We start from the raw sequence: 20,614 nt of genomic DNA on the forward strand, positions 1-20,614 counted from the left end.
CCTGCTACTATGCACACCCCAGGGGAGCCATGGGGGGCATGTGCCCCCCCCAGATCTGTGCATGGGGCAAGGGTAGGCTTCCACTGTGGGCTGGGGCTGGTGCCAGGTTCTTCTCAGTGGAGGGGTTGGGCCAAGGCTGTGCTCAGGGTGGGCAGTGGCAGTACTGGGAGGGAGGGCTACAGAGGGAGCTACAGCAAATTTTGGGGTGGCTGTAGCCCACCCCATAGTCCCCCCCATCCAAGTACCACCGCTGCCTGCCCTTAGTGCAGCCCTGACCCAACACCTAGCTGGGAAGAGCCCAATGCTGCCCCCAGCCCCAGCCCACAGTGGCAGCCTGCCCTCACCCTGCTCACAGATCCACGGGCAAACCCCATGGTTCCCCCGGGGGTGCATAGAGCAGTAGGATCCACACTCCTGCACCCCCTCAATGAGCCTCTTATGGCTCTGTCCTGCACCCCACCCTGCCCCAGCTGAGCAGCACCTGCTCCTGCCCCAGCCCCACTACCTCCCTCACTGCAGGGACCTCAATCTTCCTCTCACACCCCATTCTTCTCCCCACCTCTTCCCCTGCAACAGACTTACCAGCCAGATGCTGCTCTCCAAGCTGCCGGGCTACATATCAGCAATTGGATGAGTATCAGCCAATATGGCTTGTTAATAATCGGTCATTGGTATCAGCCAAAAAAATATTTATCAGTGCACCCCTACAAATATCAACTATGTTCTACATCCAGGATGGTACCCTAGAAACCACTGTATACAAGAAACTCGTGGACCACCATACCTACATCTATGAAACCAGCTATCATCTCAAACACATCACAGAAAACCGAAAGCTATAGTCAGACCCTCAGGTACCACTGAATCTTCTCTGAGGGAAATATTTGCGGAGAATATTGATGACACCATTCGTCTCAAGCTGAAATTTGCCTTTATACAAGGACATTTCAGCAGAAGAAAAAGAGTATATCTTTGAATGAAGCCTTACAAATATATTGCATTAACTGCTGCAATATGAAAAGAACACTGGCTGGCAACCAACAAACCCACACTTGAACCTATAAGAATCAACATTAAACAATTATAGCCTATACTCAAAAAAGATCAGATCATGATATAAATACTTCCAGCTTTTCCACTACTGGCTTTAAAACCACCGACTAACCTTGCCAAACAGCAGAAGCAGCAAACTCCCTGATGGTCAACGGACATCAAAAGCTTATATAAAGCTATCATCACATGCAGTTTGTCCAGTATATGAGGTATGTTAATGTAATGAATGTGCACATTAGAATCTAAACTTACTTTTTGTTGAATCTTCTGATTTCAATTAATATATATTCTGTGCTGGCCAGCCTGGCAGTACTGTTTCCCACATTTGTGGCTGGAATAATTTTTCTGGGGAATGCCCTTGGATAAATACAGCAACACAACTATGGATAAGGATGGGATATCATGAGTGATGTATGAATTAAATCAACCAGGAGAAACTGCTTTAACTACAAGTACTTGAAATCTATTGGGACCATAATAGCTACCTGTACTGGAACAACTGGAGCTCATGATAATACCCTGAAAGACTGGCTCATATATAGCGAGTGGCTAGAACAGGTTGGTTTTTTTTTAAGTTAATGAGACCCTCAGAGAGAGAATTGCATGTGGGTTACTTAATGAAGCCATACAAAGGAAGCTATTAACAGAGAAAGGCCTCACCTTTAAACGTGCTGTAAAGATTGGAATAGCTATGGAAACTGTAGCAAATGATGCTGTAGAATTGCACAAGGAGTGCCTATGGAAATAGGAATGAATGAGTTATAAAATATGCAGTGGAAGAGCTGGCACATGCAGTAGCCAGATGGCTGCTATCAGTGTGGAAAATGATCCCACGCCCCCAGCTTATTGCTGGTATAAGTAACTTTACTGCTGAAGTTGCAATAAAAAGGGATGTATCCAGACACTATGCTGCACTATGAAAAATAAAGTGGCTAAAATAATATACAAAAAAGAGAATAATAAAGCATATATCAGTGCTGTCAAATATGCAGCCCATGGGCCAGATCCAGCCTGTGAAGCCCCATTGTGCTGACCCTGCTGCTGCTGGGTCTGATCAAGCCCCATACAGGTATGTGCTCAGACATGGGTTGGTCTGCAGTCCAGATCTAGCCCACAGACCCTCTTCCCTCCCCCTTCCCCAGCATGCCTAATCCTGCAGCTGCTGTAGACAGTCTGAGACCCACACTGCAGGGGACATGGATCTCATTGGCAGGAACAAGCACCATATGTGGCATGGTTGGACTGCACCATATGTGGCTTCTACTGTGGACATGTGCTGCACACAGTGCCTACTTCAGCTGATCTGGGATCTGCTCACAAGCATCATGTGCAGTGTGAGTCCAGGACTGGCTGGACTGGACACCACGTGAGGCTCTCTCCTGGAGGTGTCAGTGTGGGCATTACATATTGTGCAGTCTGGCTGGGGCAGATACAATGTGGAGCATGGCTGCTGCTCCATCTGCACTGTGATGCACATGGTGCCTCTTCTGGCTGCTCTGGGATCCATCCCACACATGGCATGGGTCCCAGACTGGTCAAAGCAGCTGCTGGATCCAGTGGGGAGGAGAGTGGGGAGCTTATTGGCTTGATCCAGTCCATGGATCAACCCCAAGTCTGTCATCTGTAGGGACCACTGGAATTCATGCCAGAAATATGATGCCCAGTGGCTCCTTTAATCTTGCAGTTTTCCCTGTGCACCCCTCTGCCACTGAGTGGCAGAAGGGCCCTGGTGGCCCCACTGCTCCCTTTTTACTTCTGTTGGCCGGGAGGCAAAAAACATACTTTTAAATATGCTGCAGTTTTTTTTTTTCTCCCATCTGGTCTGCAGCAAGTCCACCATGGCCCCTCTGCCAATCAGTGGTAGGAGATAAACTGCAAAATTAAAGGAGCCACCACACAGCGCACTTCTGGAGCAAATTCCAGTAGTCCCTACTCATCTGGCCTGCTTGGTATATATAATAGTGGCACGGATAGTGAGAGGGGAATAACATGTCTGGGTCTACATCATATGAACAAGGATGAAAAATCAGCAATCTGGCTGACACCCTCAGTTCCTGGAAAAACCCTTAAAATGGAGTATATAGGCTCTGCAGTGTTTGTAATCTCATATTCAGAATATGAAAAAGCTTTTTAAAAAAGATGAAATTAGGGAAGACACCAGTGCTGCTAAAATATATATACAGGAAAGAAGATCATATTGAAAAACAAAACAAAACAAAAAAAAAAACAGTGTTCAGGGAAGACATAGGAAGTTTAAAATACATCAAAGCTAGGATGACAGATGAAAATGAACCGGCCAAGTTTCACCATTTACCTTACTGCCTATGTGCAATGGTAGGTGTTGAATTGGATTGCTTAGAAAAGGAAGATATACTTTTAAAAATAACTGGAGTGAGTGGGGCATGCTTGTAATGCCAAATGTAAAAATAAAAAATAAAAAGTGGTGTAGTAAAGGTATGTGGAGACTTAAAGATTACTATATCCTGTGCTGAAAGTTGATAAATACCCCCTACCTCAAATTCAAGATATTTTTGCCATATTAGCAGGGGAACAGAGATATAGGTAAATGGATTTTTTTAAAAAAAAGCTTACTTACAGATCAAGACAGAAGAAGATTCAAAGGTTTATCATAAATTTGTGAAAAGGTTATACCAGTGCAAGAGACTAGCGTTTGGCATTGCCTAAGCTCCTGCTATACAGCAATGAGCAATGGATCAAGTGCCAGAAGGCATTTCAAGAACCTAATGTCTTCTTCATTATTCATGACATTATTGGGACTGGTGAAAATTATGAAGAACATCTGAAAATTTTTAAGAAAATATTAGAACATCTAGAAGAATATGCTTTGCAAGCAACTTTTGCAAAATACAATTTTTTCCAAGAGTCAGTTGCTCATTGTAGAGATGTTATTGATGCACAAGGTCTACATAAATATACGTAAATTAAAATAGTTCAAAGAAGCCCCACAGCCAAAAGACAATGTGTAACTCTTTTCTTTTCCTAGGATTTATTAATTATTCTAGTAGATTTGTACCAAACCTAGAATACTGTATTGCAGTAACAGCTGCCAAACAGAGTACAGAAGTAACATTTGGAGCCCCACCAATTTTTCAGCCAGTCTTTACAACCTACAGTGACAACCACTAATTCTGCACCAGAAAGTATCATTGCTAACTTGACAGGATCCAACAATGTTGAGCAACCTACATGCAATGTGATGTTTAAATCTGATGTGCATGAAGGAGGGTCACCTCCTTAGGACTGTGTTCAGGGAAGTGGTAGCCACTGTCTGGAAAGGAAATGCAAACATGAATCTGGCATAGTAGACAGTACAGCACATCCTCAGGGAAGCAGTGAGGAAAGTTATCTGTAGCCGCATCTACACATGCACTTAACTGTGGAGTAGACTAATTAACTTGGAATAAAGGATCAGCATCTATACATGCAATGCTATGAGGCCTCAGTAAACTAATTAATGCCTCTGTCAGGGACAGTACTATTTTATGATGGGATAATTAACTGAGATTAAACACATGTCTAGACACTGAACATGGGAATAAATTGTGCCCAGTCAGTCCAGACAGAAGGGACCAGACTCCTGCCTGCTGTCCAGATATATGACTCTACTTTCAGCACCCTTATCCCCAGCCAGCCCCAATCCTGCCCGAAGCCACCACCTGGAGCCCAGGGCTGACCGCCCCTGGCCCTGGCATAAACTGATCCACCTTGGCTCAAATTGCTGCCATCCTGGGTAAACATGTACATGCTGCATTTGGGATTAGTTTACTCCAGCTCAAATTGCTCCAGAGTTTATTGTTTTGAATTAATTACATGTATAGATGCATCCAGTGTTAACCAGAAAGGAAACACAAGCCACTTGAAAGGCTTGCAGTCTGGGGATTACACTGCTGTCATTTCAAAAGTGGGGATGAGATGTGAGATATGTAATGAATGTGTACATGAGTATCTAAACTTACTTGTTGTTGAATCTACTCACTGTAATTAGGTAAATATACCTGTAAATAAGGTAAACATAGATTTACCTTATGTTCACAATATATGCTATGGTAGTCAGCTTGGTACCTGTCTAAAGTGAATACGAGTTGTTTACAAAAAGCCTAGCGTTCCTCTGTGTGGTGGGCTCGCTGCTTTTGCCTGGCAAGCCCGGCTTGGAGAAGGACACTTCAGATTGGTGGAACATTTCCACCAATCAGGTAACAGCTGGGAGGGGCTTGCCCCATCCCTGCTTAGAGGTTGGGGGGGTGGGATGTGAGGAGCCCCTGGATCTGATTGAAGACTGAACTTTGCAGGTCTGGCAGACTTCAGGGGCAGGGCCTCTGGTGAAAATAAAATCCCAGCATGCTCAGCACACTGGGCAGATGCAGTGAGGGATTCAAGAAGAACAGAGCTAAGAAAAGCTGGGGAGCTCTCCCCCAGTGGGCAATAGTCCCAAGACTCCTGAAGCCTGGGCCTGAGAACAGTGTGAGGCTGCTCGGGCCCATCACGGTGCTCAGTTCAGTGCAGGGAGCCCAGGCTTTCAGAGTCGCAAGCAGTGGCTCAAGCCTGCAACCCCAGCGGGCCACATGGTACACAGGGCAAGGGCCTTGGGGGCCGCAGTGAGGCGGCTTAGGCCCCATCTCCCAGCAAGCAGCTGTCATGACCCAATGATTGTGTGTGTGCTTCGGCATTGCAGAATTATTTCCCGCCAAATGAAGCTTTCTTTGCACGGTGCAATTCTCAGCTGCAGAGAGAAAACCCTGGTGCAAAGGAGTTCCCACCACCCGTATGTAAATTTGTTTCCCACTATTGGCTGTTTCTAAATTATTCCCACGTGGCGGCTAGCGATTGGCTCGCTAGCTGTATAAGAGGTTTGAGCAGTTTCCACCCAAGTTGTAGAGGACTCCACAACCATCTCGTGGGGACTCTGAGCACGTGGCAGAGTAATAGAAACTTTGTGTGTGTCTCAGAGGAGTTTGGCAGCCTGATCAACCACCAACCTCTTCCCGTCTCGTTCGTTAAATTCTTAAGACGTATCTATGGTTTTGCGCGTTCGTCAAGGGTATCCAGAGCTCTGTCATGTTTGTTTTTGCAGAGCCTAGCAAACTCCGTGCGTGTGTCTTCGGTGGAGCCTAGCAAACTCCACTTGTTTTTGTCTGTAACTGCAACTCAAGAAAGTTTTTCCTGCCTGCACCGCGACCACCTACGGTGAAAGTAAAACAATCTTTAATTAACCACTATGAGTCCGTGCCTAATTCTAGTCCGTCGTGCAAAAGTACCTTCCCTACCGTTGTGGGCTCCCGGCCACAGCCCACCACGCGCCCCTGAAAGCCTCGGACCGCTCCCGGCCCGCACAGCAGCCAGGTCCCACAGTGCGCAGGACGGTGCACAGGCCTGAGCCTTGGGAGCCAGGGAGCAGCAGAGGCTGCTTGTCTCATACAAAAAATCAATTTGTTTAATCTTTCAAAGCAGGAATATGAGCTTATTTTCTTTTTTAAACATTTATTTAGTATGTCTAAAGTGAATGTGAGTTGTTTATAAAGACCTAATTTTCTTTGTTACTTCTGGTGTAAAGAACAAAGCAGCAGAGTTGTACTGAAATGAGGTAGTAAGAGAGGCCTTCCTTCTAGCCACCAATAACCCTGACCACACACATTCTGCCCAACACACTGTGAGAGAAATGTACCAATACAGCACTTGGATTATTTTATATTTGTGATGCTGAACTAAGACTTGGACTCCAAAAATCTGAGTTTTCTACTTCTGCCTCAGCTATAGACTTTTCTGTGCATCCTTGGGCAACCCCTTGGTTCTCGATCTGTCTCCTAGAAAATAGGTGCCTGTCCACTGATTTTAGTCAAAGTTGGATGAGACTCATGATACATTTTTATTTCTCATTCTTAACCATGACAATTCTACTTTTCTACTTCATAGGCATATTATGAGGATAAATTAGTATGAGAAGTGGTTAACTGTTCCAGAAATCTGATTTTTGACATAGCAGTCAGTGAAGCATGTCCTCAGGGAAGCACTCAAGAATGCAATTAATGGTACCCAGAAAGGAAACACATGCCACCTGAGAGACTTGCAGAAATCAGGAAATACTAATTAAAAAATAAAAAAAAAATATTCCCTAACTTTTCCTCTTTAAAAAAAAAATGTATAGTAAGGCTCAGTTAATGAGGCTAATAATAACCAATGAATTATATATCATGACAATGTTCTATGTATTTGCAGTGCCATACTCTTTTTTAATATTTAATTATCCATAAATGATTTGTCATTTTCATTGACAAACTAATTAATCCTTCTTGCCTGAATTAGTCACTGAATGTTAAATGGACATTCTGTATAAAAACATACTTTTTCATTTTCCCCTTTTAGTTCCAGAAGCTAGTGATATTATATTGCCAGATTTTTTTGATTTTTTTATTTTTGTGACAGATGAAAGACACTAACAATTTTAATGGATAATTTTAAATATTCAGTCTGGTAACAGTCCTATAAGCAGAAGTGAAATTATAATTAAAGTATCTTGTTTTATTTGTAATCAGAATAAAAAACCCAAATAAAATTTTACTTTCAAATTTTTAATTAATTATAAACTCACCAGTCTGGGTTCTTACTGAATGAATATCTTTCCTTTTGTTATATATAAAGCTTTTCCTTCCTGTTTCCTAACAAAAGACTACAGATTTTGTATTTGTGGTATCCCTCACAGGAGAGGAAAAGAAGACAAAATATAAAGTAGGTTCCTTACATGATCTACACTTAAATACTTTGTTTGTAGAGTTGCCTTTTCTTATCACTTTTGTATTCAGCCACATTTTGATCTAAACTTGCAAAACCATCTTAAATCTATTATATGAATAAACCCCTTTGAATAATAGAAGACTTCAGCTGTCATCATTTTGCTTGCAGAACACCATTGTAGATGCCTTCCAATGATATAACCATGTCAGCAACTGGAAACCTTTGGTTTCTACCCACTGTGTGCATCATGTCTTCTGCTAATACAGCCTTTCACAGTAAGGACATATGATACTGGCAAAAGCAGGCAAATGTGCTCATGTTTAAGTGACACAGTGTCACCAGCTGTATATATACCAAAAAAAGTTCTGGCAGCAAAAATGTCTGATGCAGATGTGGCTTCATTCAGAATTCTGAACACACAGAGACCTTATTGCTCTGTGGCTTGCTATCTCATGGGCTGTTGAAAGACAGCTTGTGTTGCCCACTTTTACTTAGAACAAAGTGTCTGTATTTTCCAGATGAGCAGTTATGAAAAATAGTACATCCATCTTTTCCTCTTTTAAACATATGCTAGTGCTAACACATGCAGGTCACATAACTATATATCCTGATGGCATGATAAACCAATAAGGCCACATCCCTCTATATACAGACATTGTTCACATCTCATCAACCAGTTGTCAAAAGATTAACTGTTAACCTTAAAGATTCTTTCTCAGATAAGTAGTTGGGATAGTCCCTGAGGTTGCTTGTGAAGTAATGTAGTTATTACTGAACTCATACCCCAAAGGTTGTGTCTGACTTCTGAGATTTCAGAAATATTTTATTAGAAATATGTGGCCTGATTCACATTTATGCTAAGGTTCCTTTATGTCACTGTAGCAAAGTAAAAGGACCTCACAGTGGGTGAAATTGGCTCCTTGCAAACAACCCTTGTGAACTAGGTCTGCATATTGATATAAAACTGCTGTAGGTTCCCTTCCCCTTCTTTTCTCAGCTTCAGTGAAAAGATTGCTTGTCTGGGTTGTGTCTGTATGAGGCACTTGACTTGCTAAAGTGGTTATCATTATCTTTCATTCCTTAAATGTTTTTACACTTCATGAAGAGGCAAAGAAGTGTAAATTAGAGCCACCTTGACACTTCTTTAAAAGTATGAGATCATGAAAGCTCTTTCAAGGGTATACTTTGAGAAGTGTGTAGAAAGCCCGTTTTCCTGTTCTGTTTCCTGGAAGATGTTCCACGTGTCATGTTTTTATCATGTAATAAATTTTAACCTGACACATGTTCAACCAATTCATCTATCATATAATGGCAAACTAGACAGAGAGATATTCCACGTTTATGGTGGAACACTTTTGTGGATGGCATTTGTGTGGTATTTTTCATTTGACTGTGCAGCATGTTAAACCTTGGGGGATTGCCCAGCAAGAATTGAAATGTCCCAGTGTAGGGGGGAACCCATCAACTCCCTATGCCCTAGGACATTTAAAAGCTTTGCCAAGCAGTCTGATGCCAGTGGCTTAACATGTCACAGATTCTAAGTAAAGCCTCATAAACCAAGCAGCTTCTAAACTAAACACTGGGGGACAGCTGATAGGTGCAAAACAGCACACACTTTGGATTGACACTCCCTATAGAGGTGAAACCATAAACAATGGGGATAAAAAACAAGGAGGGAGTACTCAGGTGTAACATAGAGAATACAAGCATGAACCCTTTACTGATTAAAAGGTTGTGCACAAGTAGCTGACCAAGAAACAGGGAAAAAAATATATAAGTACTTTTATACTAATGCCAGAAGTCTAAGATCCAAGATAAGAGAACTTGAATGCTTAGCAGTAAATAATGCCATTGACATAATAGGTATCTCTGAAACATGATGGAATGAGGAAAATCAACGGTATGCTGTAATATTAGGATACAAATTATGCAGGAATGATAGGAGCATTTGTACTGGTGGGATAATTGTACTACACATCAAAGACTGCATAAAATCAAATAGGGTACATTTTTCAACTCAGAGAAATACCATAGAACTTCATGGATAGACATGCTGTATTTCAATAGAAAAAAAAAAGTACATCTGGGGGTATACTATTGACCTCCAGACCAGGATAGCAGCAGGTAGCTAGAAATGCTAAGGGAGCTGAGAGAGGCTGTGAAAGCAGAAAACACCATAATAAAGGGTGATTTCAATTATCCATGAATAGACTGGGTCAATCTAACATCAGACTGGGATCCAAATTTCTTGACATTATAAAAGACTGTATACTGGAGTAGTTAGTCCTAGAACCTAAAGAAGGGGGGACATTGTTGACGTAGTTCTAAGTAATGCAAACATTTTGGTACCAAGGGTAAGTATTACTAAGCCACTCTGCCATAGAGACTACAATACAGCTGGGGCCCCTAAGAAAGAGAAAAAAGTGCAAGCAGTATGGGAACTACTTAAGAGCAGCATATTGGAGGCATGGAGCAAATGTATATTGCAAATAGCAAAAACCCCAAACAAACAAAAAAAACAAAGCAAAAGAAAACAAGTATAGTTTAATGGCAGAGTTGCAGAGGGAATAAATGTGGACTTGGGGTTATTTTTTTTAAACAAAAATTGAGGATTTTTTTTTTTTAATCGAAGAAAACCAGGATCCCTGATGATCAGGGTGCTGAAAGATGACAGGACTATTGCCAAGAAGCTAAATGGATTCTTTTCATCTGTCTTCTCTGTGGAAAATGTTAGGGAAATTCCATCACCATATCCACTCCAGTGGAGCTTACCCAAACTGAGGTTTCAATAGGTGAGGTTACAGAAGAAATTGATAAATTAAACAACAGCAAACCACCAGAACCTGATGGTATTTACCCTAGGGTCCTGAAGGAGATCAGACAGAAAATTCCTAAACTCCTAAGTGTAGTATGCAACTTATTCCTAAAAAACAGCCTCTAGGAGGGATGCAGGGAAAATAGACTCACCTCACTGTACAGGTAAGTCTATTTTCTATTCCTAGAAATAAAAAAAAATGTGGAATAAAAAAAAAATGTTCAGCACATGGATGAACATAATTCGCTGGTGAGGAATCAACATGGCTTTCTCAAAGGGAAATCATGCCTCATCAACTTACTAGAGTTCTATGAGGAGGTCAATAAGCAAATGGATCAGGGTGATCCAATTTACATAGTATATTTTAACTTTTAAAAAAGCCTCTGATAATATCCCCCATTGGAGAGTTTTAAGTAGGATAACCATATTATTAATAAGGGAATCCAAGACAGGGTATGCACACCACTCCTAACCCCATACACAAATACACACACACTTCTAACTCTGTGACATCCAGGAGCCCCGTTGATAGGGCAGGCAGGACATCATGGAGGCCCATAGCTGGGTTCCATTCCCCATGCACAGAGACTGGACTCAGCTGGGAGTGGCCCTTCCCACCCCCCACTTCTGCCAGCTGCCCAGGACCACAACACACAGCCTAGGCTATAGCAGCAGGACATGACACTGTCAGCAGGGGGCAGCCATCCTGGTTCACCCTACACAGGTGCCTGAGCCCCAGCCATGGCCCCCTCTCCTGCCCTGGCTGACCCCGCCCCCCCACCGGGCAGGAGAAGTGGTGTCCAGTCCAGCTTATCCCTGCCCTACCCTTCCACCTCTAGCTACTGCTGAGCAGGAACCAGCCCTGGCACTGTGGGCAGCAGCAACTTCAGCCTCTGCCTCTGCCTTTGCCTCTGCCTGAAGCAGCTGAATCTGAACCTTTTGCTTCAATTTACACCAAATGGCTGGGATGCTAGGATGGCTTGCTAAAACTGGTACTGTCCTGCCCAATCCAGGATGTATGGTTACCCTACTCTTAAAGAAGTAGGAAACATCCACTCATGGAATAGTAATTGGCGCAAAGATGGAATACAAGGAGTGAGTATAAATAGTCATTTTTGGGGGAAGGAAAGAACTAAACAGAGGGATTCCCCCAAGGATCTGTGTTGGGACTAATGCTATTTAAAATATTCATACATGATCTGGAAAAAGGGGTGAGTAGTGAGGTGGCCAAATTTGCAGGTGATACAAAATTATGCAAAACGGTAAAGAGCAAAGTGGACTGAGAGAAACTACAGAAGGATGTGGCATTATTGAGTGAATGGGCAACTAAATGGCAGATGAAATTCAGTGTACATAACTGTAAAGTGATGCACATTTTTGGGCAAAAATAATCCAAACTATACCTACACTGTGATGGGTATTAGCTGTTACCTCATGGGAAAGAGATTGGGGAGTCATTCTGAACAGTTCACTAAAATCTGGGACTTTTGCCTCCATTTACACCAACTGACTGTGATGCCCATTGAAAGGCAAATAAAACATTAGGGATTATCAAAAAGGGAATTATAAACAAAACAAAGTAACATTATGACTCTTTATAAATCCATGCTGTGTCCACACCTTGAATACTGTGCCCAGTTTGTAACCCATACATTAAAAAGAATAGAGAATAACTAGATAAGGTACAAAAAAGGGCAACAGGGATGTTTAGCAATATGGAGAGGCTTCTATATGAGGATAGACTAAAGAGGCAGGCCAATTTAGTTTAGAAAAGAGACACTTGAGGGGGGACATGATAAGAGTTTACAAAAAACATAATGATAAAGAGAAAGTAAATAAGGATTTATTAATCCCTATCTCTCACGTTAATCTATGGGATTTATTAATCCCTATCTCTCATAAAACAAGAACCAGGCATCATAAAATGAAACTGGTAGGTAAAAAGTTTAAAACTAACCAAAGGAAGCTCTTTTTCATACAGCATGTAATTAAATTGTGCAACTCATTGCTATAAGATGTGCAAACCGACTGTTTAGCCAGATTCAAAAACGAATTGGGTAAATTCTTGGAGGAAAGGGGCACAGGAATACAGCCTCAGAATCAGGACTTTCTAATCTATACCTTAAATTATGGAGGCTACAAGTGAGACAGAAACAGTGGCAAAAACCCTTGCCCTACCCTGTTCATTCTCCCTTTCAGCATCCATTCTCTGCCACTATGTGACATAGGATACTGGGAAAGATGGACCTATGGTCTGACCCAGTAAAAAGTAGTTCTTATGTTTCCATGTGAATATAAACCATGGGACATCTTCCTGGCTGGTTTGCCATTTTGTGGCATGATAAACTGGTTGAACACGTGGTATATTATGATTATTTTACAATTAACATGCTAATCCTGGAAGTTTCTGAGATCTGAGATAAGATCTGTCAGATTCCAATCATTCAACTAAATTAACATCTCCCAGAAGTCTTTTGCTCCACCTCAAATGTAGAAATAACTGTGAATAATGCCTATTATTCCCATTCTATGATTCATAACATCTATAAACTGTCAGCTAGTATGAATGAGGTTCTGACATTTGTATTATTTATATTACTATGTGAAAATGGGGGCTTAAAGTTAACAGGTTGAGTAAGTACATTAGCTTATATGCAGGCATGTGACATGAAAATAATCAGTTGAGGAAATGTACAATTTTTTCATTATTATAAGATATTTTGGGAAGGACTGGCCATCATCATGCATAGTCATTTATGTTTGCAAAAATATATGTGGCAAATCAGGGTGGTACCCACTGTGCACACAACTGAATAACTATGAATGGGACAGATTCACCATAACTTTAAATCATTCAAACTGATACAAACTAAGTGCAAAGTATGAGAAGTGAGAAAATACTAACACCAAATAGTTGTATTTTTTCATACAGTTGACTCAGTTACTTGTGTAAGTAATACAACATTCAGGACCCTGGCATATGTGGCCAATTAGCATGATATAATTAAAACTATAAGAGTACTGGATATCCAACAAAAAGGAAAATAACTGTATATAAAGTTCTGTACCCAAAATCAGGCATCCAATACTTTGAAATCTTGGCTGTAAATGGCACTGATGCAGTGAAAGATTTTAAAAGATTTAAGTTCCAGTTCTTGGTTTTAAACATTATTCTCTGATACCAAACAGATTTGAGAAATAATAAAGGAGCTGTCTTAGGCAGCATGCCCAATTCTATAGCTATATCTCATATTCTTGTTTTTCACTACCATTTAAACGCAGGCACAAAATGTGGCAATGTAGGCTTTAAACTCACCATTTAATTCACCTGTCTTTTATTTTATACTTGATGTCAGTAAGTATTTTGAATTCTCTGTTCCCTTCCCCTATTAATATTAGTTTTAATATTATTATAAGAAGTGTTGCAGGGAACAGGCATTCTCCATTGCTGCAAGTTCATAGAAGCACTGATGCCACAGAAATATTGATTCTGTATTTCCAATGATTCATAATATCATGCAACATACATGCTAATTCTACACTACCAGGGGGTTATATAACATAATATAATCTGAAGATGACGATATTATATTATTACTGTACATACAGTCTTTCATTTCAAAGATTCCCAAAGAAATATATATATAAATTTGTGTCTGTATTTGTGTGCACCTCCTCTCTCCCTCTAAACTGGAGGCACCTGTGGACTGAAATATATCACCCTTTTAAACTGCTGTCAGTAAATCTTTCCATTGGTTTAAGACAGGAAGTTAAGATCTGATTGAAATTAAATTTGGAGTATGGAGTTGTTCAAATTAGAATTTAACATGTGATTAACCTAGATCTGGGGAAAAATGTTATCTGATTCTTAATACCAGCAAAAACAATCAAGAACATAGCCTTCATTTTCCTGAGGAGAAAAAAAATAATTCCCAGAGTGTAAATAGATGTCACATTTCTCCCAGGAAAAGAAAGCCTTTTGTTTGGGGATCTTATTGTCTCATTTTAAGTACTTGTAGAGTATTAGAGATAAAGTGTGCTACCACTTTTTCCTCTGGGACAATGTTGTGTACCTCTACAAGTTAAAAGCAGTTCATTCCAGTTACTTGCAGTCATTTGAAGGTGTGCTTTCCCTGGCCACTGAGCAGCAATGTAGCTTGGAAGGACTACCTGTATAAAGGGTTATGCCACTCCTCTTTTTTCTTGGGCTTTGACTTGCATAATCAGGACACCTTCGGATGAGATATTTGTTTACAGTCACAACACCATTTCATTCCTTAGGGATGTGTTGCACAGTTCATTTAGTATGTGTTAAATGCACTTAAAATGCAAGTAGCCATGTGTTCAAGCAATTACACACATGCTAAGTCCTCTTGTTTCCTAGCAAAGTTATGACTTTTTGTGCAAGGGGTATGTCCAGACTGTATTAAGTAACACTTCTTAAGCTATTGTTGGACTGCTTCATGGAAACAATGTGAGCAATTTGCATTCCTCACTCAGGCATGACATCAGCCAGGTTCCCCTCTGATGTATCAAACCTCAAGTTGGGATGAGGAAAGCCACACATATCAAGAAAAAGATCCTGGACCTTTCATTTGTCACGTTCCTTCAGGATTAAGTTGAAAACTGGGTGCCCAGACCTGATCATTGGTTTGAGCTCTACACCATATCAGAGCCAGTTCAAGACTCTGGTGTAGTACCAGGGCTGGGACAAAAAGACAACAAGTTGTGTGTGTTAGAAGATAACGGTAAACATTACTGTGCAACCGCTCTGAAAATGTTCTACCTTTAATATTGTACATATTTAACACCTACTGGGCACATATACATGAGACAATGCACATTGAACTAATTCTACTGCTCACTAGTGTGGCTGGCAAAAACTGTGCTAATGCAATCACTTTAGTCCAATATGCATTAAGCGTCACACAAAAGGTGTTCATCTGCACTATTGTGTAATAGTGCCAATTATAGTGCATTAAGTTAGTACCCATTAGTACCTGTTATTTTAGTTAGTACCTGTTATTATTAGTGCCATAATTACAGTGCATTCATGAATATGTAGACACACCTCCTAAGTATCCCATGCAACAAGGCCTTTAATGTCACACTGTAGCACTAGAGGCTAAGCTAACACCATTCCCAGCAGCATGCTGGCAGCATTGAAGAAGGAAGCTATCACGTCTCCAGAAACAAAGTTGCTATTTGCCACACATTTGTTTTCCATATTGGCAACTTTATAGTCTAGATATTAAAAATCTGCACTACTTTTCTTGTGCTATATCCTACTTTGGGAAATTGACTTAGTTCTACTTTTGTTTTTTTAGTTCTACTTTTCTAAGTTTAATGGAATAGGCCAATTTACACTAGCGGACATTTGGGTGCTTATTTCTACCTGTATGTCTTCATACTATGATATTTATTATAATTTAGTTTTCTATAGCTTTCCTTAAAATAAACATTGCTCCTATTCCAATGATGGCAAAAATCCCATTGACTTCAAGCTTTGGTTCAGGCCCAGAGTGAAAAGGATCAGAATTTAATAAATCATAGACATGAGTTAGATACCTTGGTACAGGGATACAGTATGCTTTTCTTGAACCACCAGCTAGCCTTTAAAAGAATCCTAGACAGTTAAGATTACTATTTTTTATGCCTACCCGCAACTATTATATTTCCTCATGAAGGGATTGTTATGCTCCCATTACTATTAATGAAAATGTATCTACTAAATCCAAAGAACTGAGCTAAAAAGGCTTACCTTGTAGCTCAGATAGCTCAGAAGCATTGTTTCAAACAGACTTATTAAAGCCACTGAAACCTAAAGTAAAGATAGACATATGTTAATACAGATTTGTAAAGTAACATAATAAAGCAAATTTGAACTGAAGAAATGCCATCAAATGTTTAACAATTATCAAAACTAGCTGAATTTATGTGTAAAAAAATTCAAGCCATATTAATTATATTAAGTTCCAAATTGAATATGCTGAAGAAAGTTCAGACCCTGTCAAAATCCACTAACATCTGTGCCCTGCATTTGCCCAGACTCAGCCTGTCCTCTAGGTCAAGCCATTGAATTTCCTTTATAAATGCTGTTTCAGAAGATCTGCAAACTGGTCTCTCTAAGATTTTGATGGGATTCAGAACAGAGATAGCTAGAATTTGCCCAAAGCTGCTACTTGTCCTTTTGTAACAAGACAAGTTGTTGTTGAGGGTGGGGGAGGAGTGCAGATGAGGTATATATAATGAAGTTTATCAAATAAGTGATTAACTCTGTAAACACAGCAGGTACATAAGAGGGAAAGGGAAGTGTTCACCGTTTTCAGCCTTTTTATTGAAGCATGATTTTTCTTAGTGTATACAGGATACATGGTTGTTGTAAAAAGACTATAAACTTCTATGTAGAAAGATAATGTTATTGACTAATCATATAGCAAATTATTTTTTTAGATATTTTATTAATGTTGGAGTGATGTAGCCATGATGGTCTAGATGCAAGTGGCAAGGATTTTTTGGAGCGATATATTTTATTAGACAAACTGATGATTGTCAGGCTTTTGAATGAAAGGCATTCTTCATTAGGTCAATGCCCTGCATTCAAAATCGTATCAAGATTTATCCCCAGTAATGCAGTATGTCCGGGAAAAGGTATCACCCAAAAAAAATCCTTGTCTCTTGCATTTTTTACTACAGACAATTGAGCTACTTGACACATACAAGATCAATTGTCAGTTCTCAATTAGTAACTATGTGCTCTTTACACATTACATGACTTCATATTTTAAATAAACTCAAAAGTAATTTGAAATTGTGTGTACATTAAATACAATATTTTATTTTACTGGATATTGTGGTGATTATATCTGTACACATGTACATCTTAGTCCGGAGCCTGGAATTAAATTAGACTCAGAAATCCTAATTTAAAATTAATGCTCACTACAACTGAAAACCCATCACAATGTAGTACATGCATTTAGAATAACATTATCAAGATTCAGAACAGATACTGTAAATTAAATAATTCTAAAATGCTATTTCTATTGCAACCTGTTAGTATACCTAAATAATTAACATTGCTTTAGATAAAGTGAAGTTTTCACCTTCCATACCAGTGAATTTCAGTGAATTTTAATTTGGAGTTCTCATATGTATCCTCTTTTGTGTATGTTTGTGTAAAATCTTACTGTATTCATTGAATATGGGGGTGAAGTGGGTACACTAGTAGGACAGAACAGGCTGCAAGCAGATCTAGACAGGTTACAGGGGTGGGCCAATGAGAACAGGATGGGGTTCAATATTGACAAGTGCAGGGTAATGCACCTGGGGAGGAAGAACCAGTGGCACACCTACAGGCTGGGGAACTCCCTTCTCGCCAGTGTTGAGACAGAAAAGGATTTTGGAGTCATCATTGATGCCACAATGAACATGGGCCGACAGTGTGGGGATGCGGTCAGGAAGGCCAACCATACCTTGTCGTGCATCCACAGATGCATCTCAAGCAGGTCCAAGGAGGTGATCCTCCCCCTCTATGCGACACTGGTCAGGCCACAGCTGGAATACTGTGTCCAGTTCTGGGCGCCGCACTTCAGGAGGGATGTGGCCAATATGGAGAGGGTCCAAAAGAGGGCCACCCGCATGATCAGGGGTCAGCAGGGCAGGCCCTATGGGGAGAGGCTGAGGGACCTGAACCTGTTCAGCCTCCAAAAGAGAAGGCTGAGAGGGGATCTAGTGGCAGTCTACAAACTAGTCAAGGGGGACTAGCAGGCATTGGGAGAGTCCCTGTTCCCCCGAGCAACCCCAGGAGTTACAAGAAACAACGGACACAAGCTAGCGGAGGGTAGTTTCAGGCTAGACGTTAGGAGGCACTATTTCACTGTCAGGGTGGCTAGGACCTGGAACCAACTTCCAAAAGAAGTGGTGCTGGCTCCTACCCTGAGGGTCTTTAAAAAAAGGCTGGATGAACATCTGGCCGGGGTCGTTTGACCCCAGTATTCTTTCCTGCCATGGCAGGGGTCAGACTAGATGATCTCCTCAGGTCCCTTTCGACTCTATCAACTATGAAACTATAAATATAATACATTAGCAGAATGTAAATATGACAGAGACTGGTATCCAAATATATTAAGGATGTCTCTCAGGATTTAAAAATTAAATCAAAGAAAGCAATCTGGATATCTTGGTCAAGTCTTGCATATTTTAAACAAATATTCAAAAGCTATCTCCATCAGGGGAATATTGCTTTAATAATCTCCTGTATTACACAGCAAGATAAATCACCATAATGGAATTGTACTAAGCATAGTGCAAAAACGTGATGGTATTATTTTACTAGAAGGTTAAGGAATGTTTACTACAAAAATGAGTTACTTAAGGGGACTCTCACAAATATCTCAGAAGGTTTTCAGAAGCTGGCAACTTAGCATTAAAAACAATCTATGGATTTCACAAACCATGTACATTTTAATAACTGCAAACCTGGTTCTAAGAAATGCTGAAACTCTGAAAGCTTCATTACTTTTATTTTTATTTATTTTTATTTCTATTTAGTTAGTTAATTTGCATTGACTATTACATGATATTGAAAATAAAATAACTAAATAAGACATAATATTGCAGGTTAGATAAAAAAAAAAACAACCCTCAGTTCTCCTTAAATTACATACCCTAAATAATGTTGCCTTTGCCACAGCCCTTTTTAAAAGGTAAATCTTGCAATTTTCATTGAACATTAACAGCATTAAGCTATTAGGGTCAAGTGTTTGATTCATCAAAGATACCTCAATAAAAATCCTTTATTTTTTACTAGGGGGAAGAAGAATCATGTTTGGGTGTGATCATTGATCTTCCTGTGATGTATCACAGGGAGAAAGGCAGTTGTTTAGACCCATGGGCCAAAGTAATTTAGAATTTTATGAATTAAAATCTACTTTAGTCACACTCAGAAGCTAAGATGTCCAAGGCAAATCACAAACCACTGATATATGTTTTCAGAGCAAGATGTTCTATGGAGCACATAGGCTAACATATTATGTGCTAACTTTACCCTCCTGGTACATTTAAGATATAGTCCACATATACTACATTATGGATGCATCTACACCTGATGTTATGTCACTGTAGCAATGTGCTGTGATGATGTAGCATCCACAGGTGTCTACACATGACCAGCAGCTACTTCACCATAGTGGCGTGCTCCCTTGTTATAACGTGCACCCAAGGTGAAGTAGCCGCTAAACATAACCATGCACTGCACATATGGCACAGTACAGGTGGTTACTGTGCCATGCTTTAGTACTCCCAAAAGGAAGTACTAAAGCATGGCACAGTGACAATGCTGCCATAGACAATGTGTAGATGGGCCCTATAATAACTTAGTTTTAGGGCTTTTTTACACTTTGCACTTTGCGCTGCTTGAATGTTGATCAGTGTTAAAGCTAGCTTGAATTTGTAGCAGTCACACCTTAAGGTTCAAAACCTTCTTTGACTGTCCACCAAATATACAGCTGTAAATTGCCACTACAGGACTGATAAGTCAGGACATGCTTCAATCCCTACTCTAGATGGGGGTGGTGTACAAAATGGGTTGTTGAGTGGGGTCAGAGAACATGGAGCTGGGAGGTCTAGAGTTAATGAGATGATGGTGTGCTTTCTTCACCTGGGAGAAACATAGATAGTGATATGGGAGGTGGAAAGGAAATGGGGATGGGGGAAGGGTAGTAAAATGCAGGAAGTCAGTCACTGAAACATAAAATAAAAAGAAGTAAAAAAAAAAAAATTAAAAAGAAAGAAAGAGGAAGTAAGGTAAAGAAGGCCATACATTGGGATTTGGGAGTAAGGGGTGCTGGTCATGCTTCCCGGTGTGCCTGGGAGATAGGAGCATTGAGGAAAAGTGCTTTTGGGAGAGCACCTGCTCCTGCCCTGGGAAGGAAACCCCAGCTCATGGGGACCCAATCTGGCCTCCTACCTTGTTCCCTCCCAATCCCCATAGAT

General features: G+C 40.5%; 1 protein-coding gene across 4 annotated transcripts in view; it reads right to left on the reverse strand.

Annotated features, from left to right (window-relative positions):
* Positions 1 to 20,614, reverse strand: part of KCNT2 (potassium sodium-activated channel subfamily T member 2) — a 369,322-nt gene that overhangs the window by 212,434 nt on the left and 136,274 nt on the right. For all 4 annotated transcript variants that reach the window (XM_059728413.1, XM_059728415.1, XM_014610366.3 and 1 more), the window contains exon 6: positions 16,380 to 16,439. In XM_059728413.1, coding sequence (XP_059584396.1) covers positions 16,380 to 16,439 — 60 coding nt within the window. The remainder of the gene's footprint in view (positions 1 to 16,379; positions 16,440 to 20,614) is intronic.

The sequence above is a fragment of the Alligator mississippiensis genome, chromosome 5, assembly GCF_030867095.1.
Source record: "Alligator mississippiensis isolate rAllMis1 chromosome 5, rAllMis1, whole genome shotgun sequence".
In the NCBI taxonomy this organism is placed as follows: Eukaryota; Metazoa; Chordata; order Crocodylia; family Alligatoridae; genus Alligator; species Alligator mississippiensis.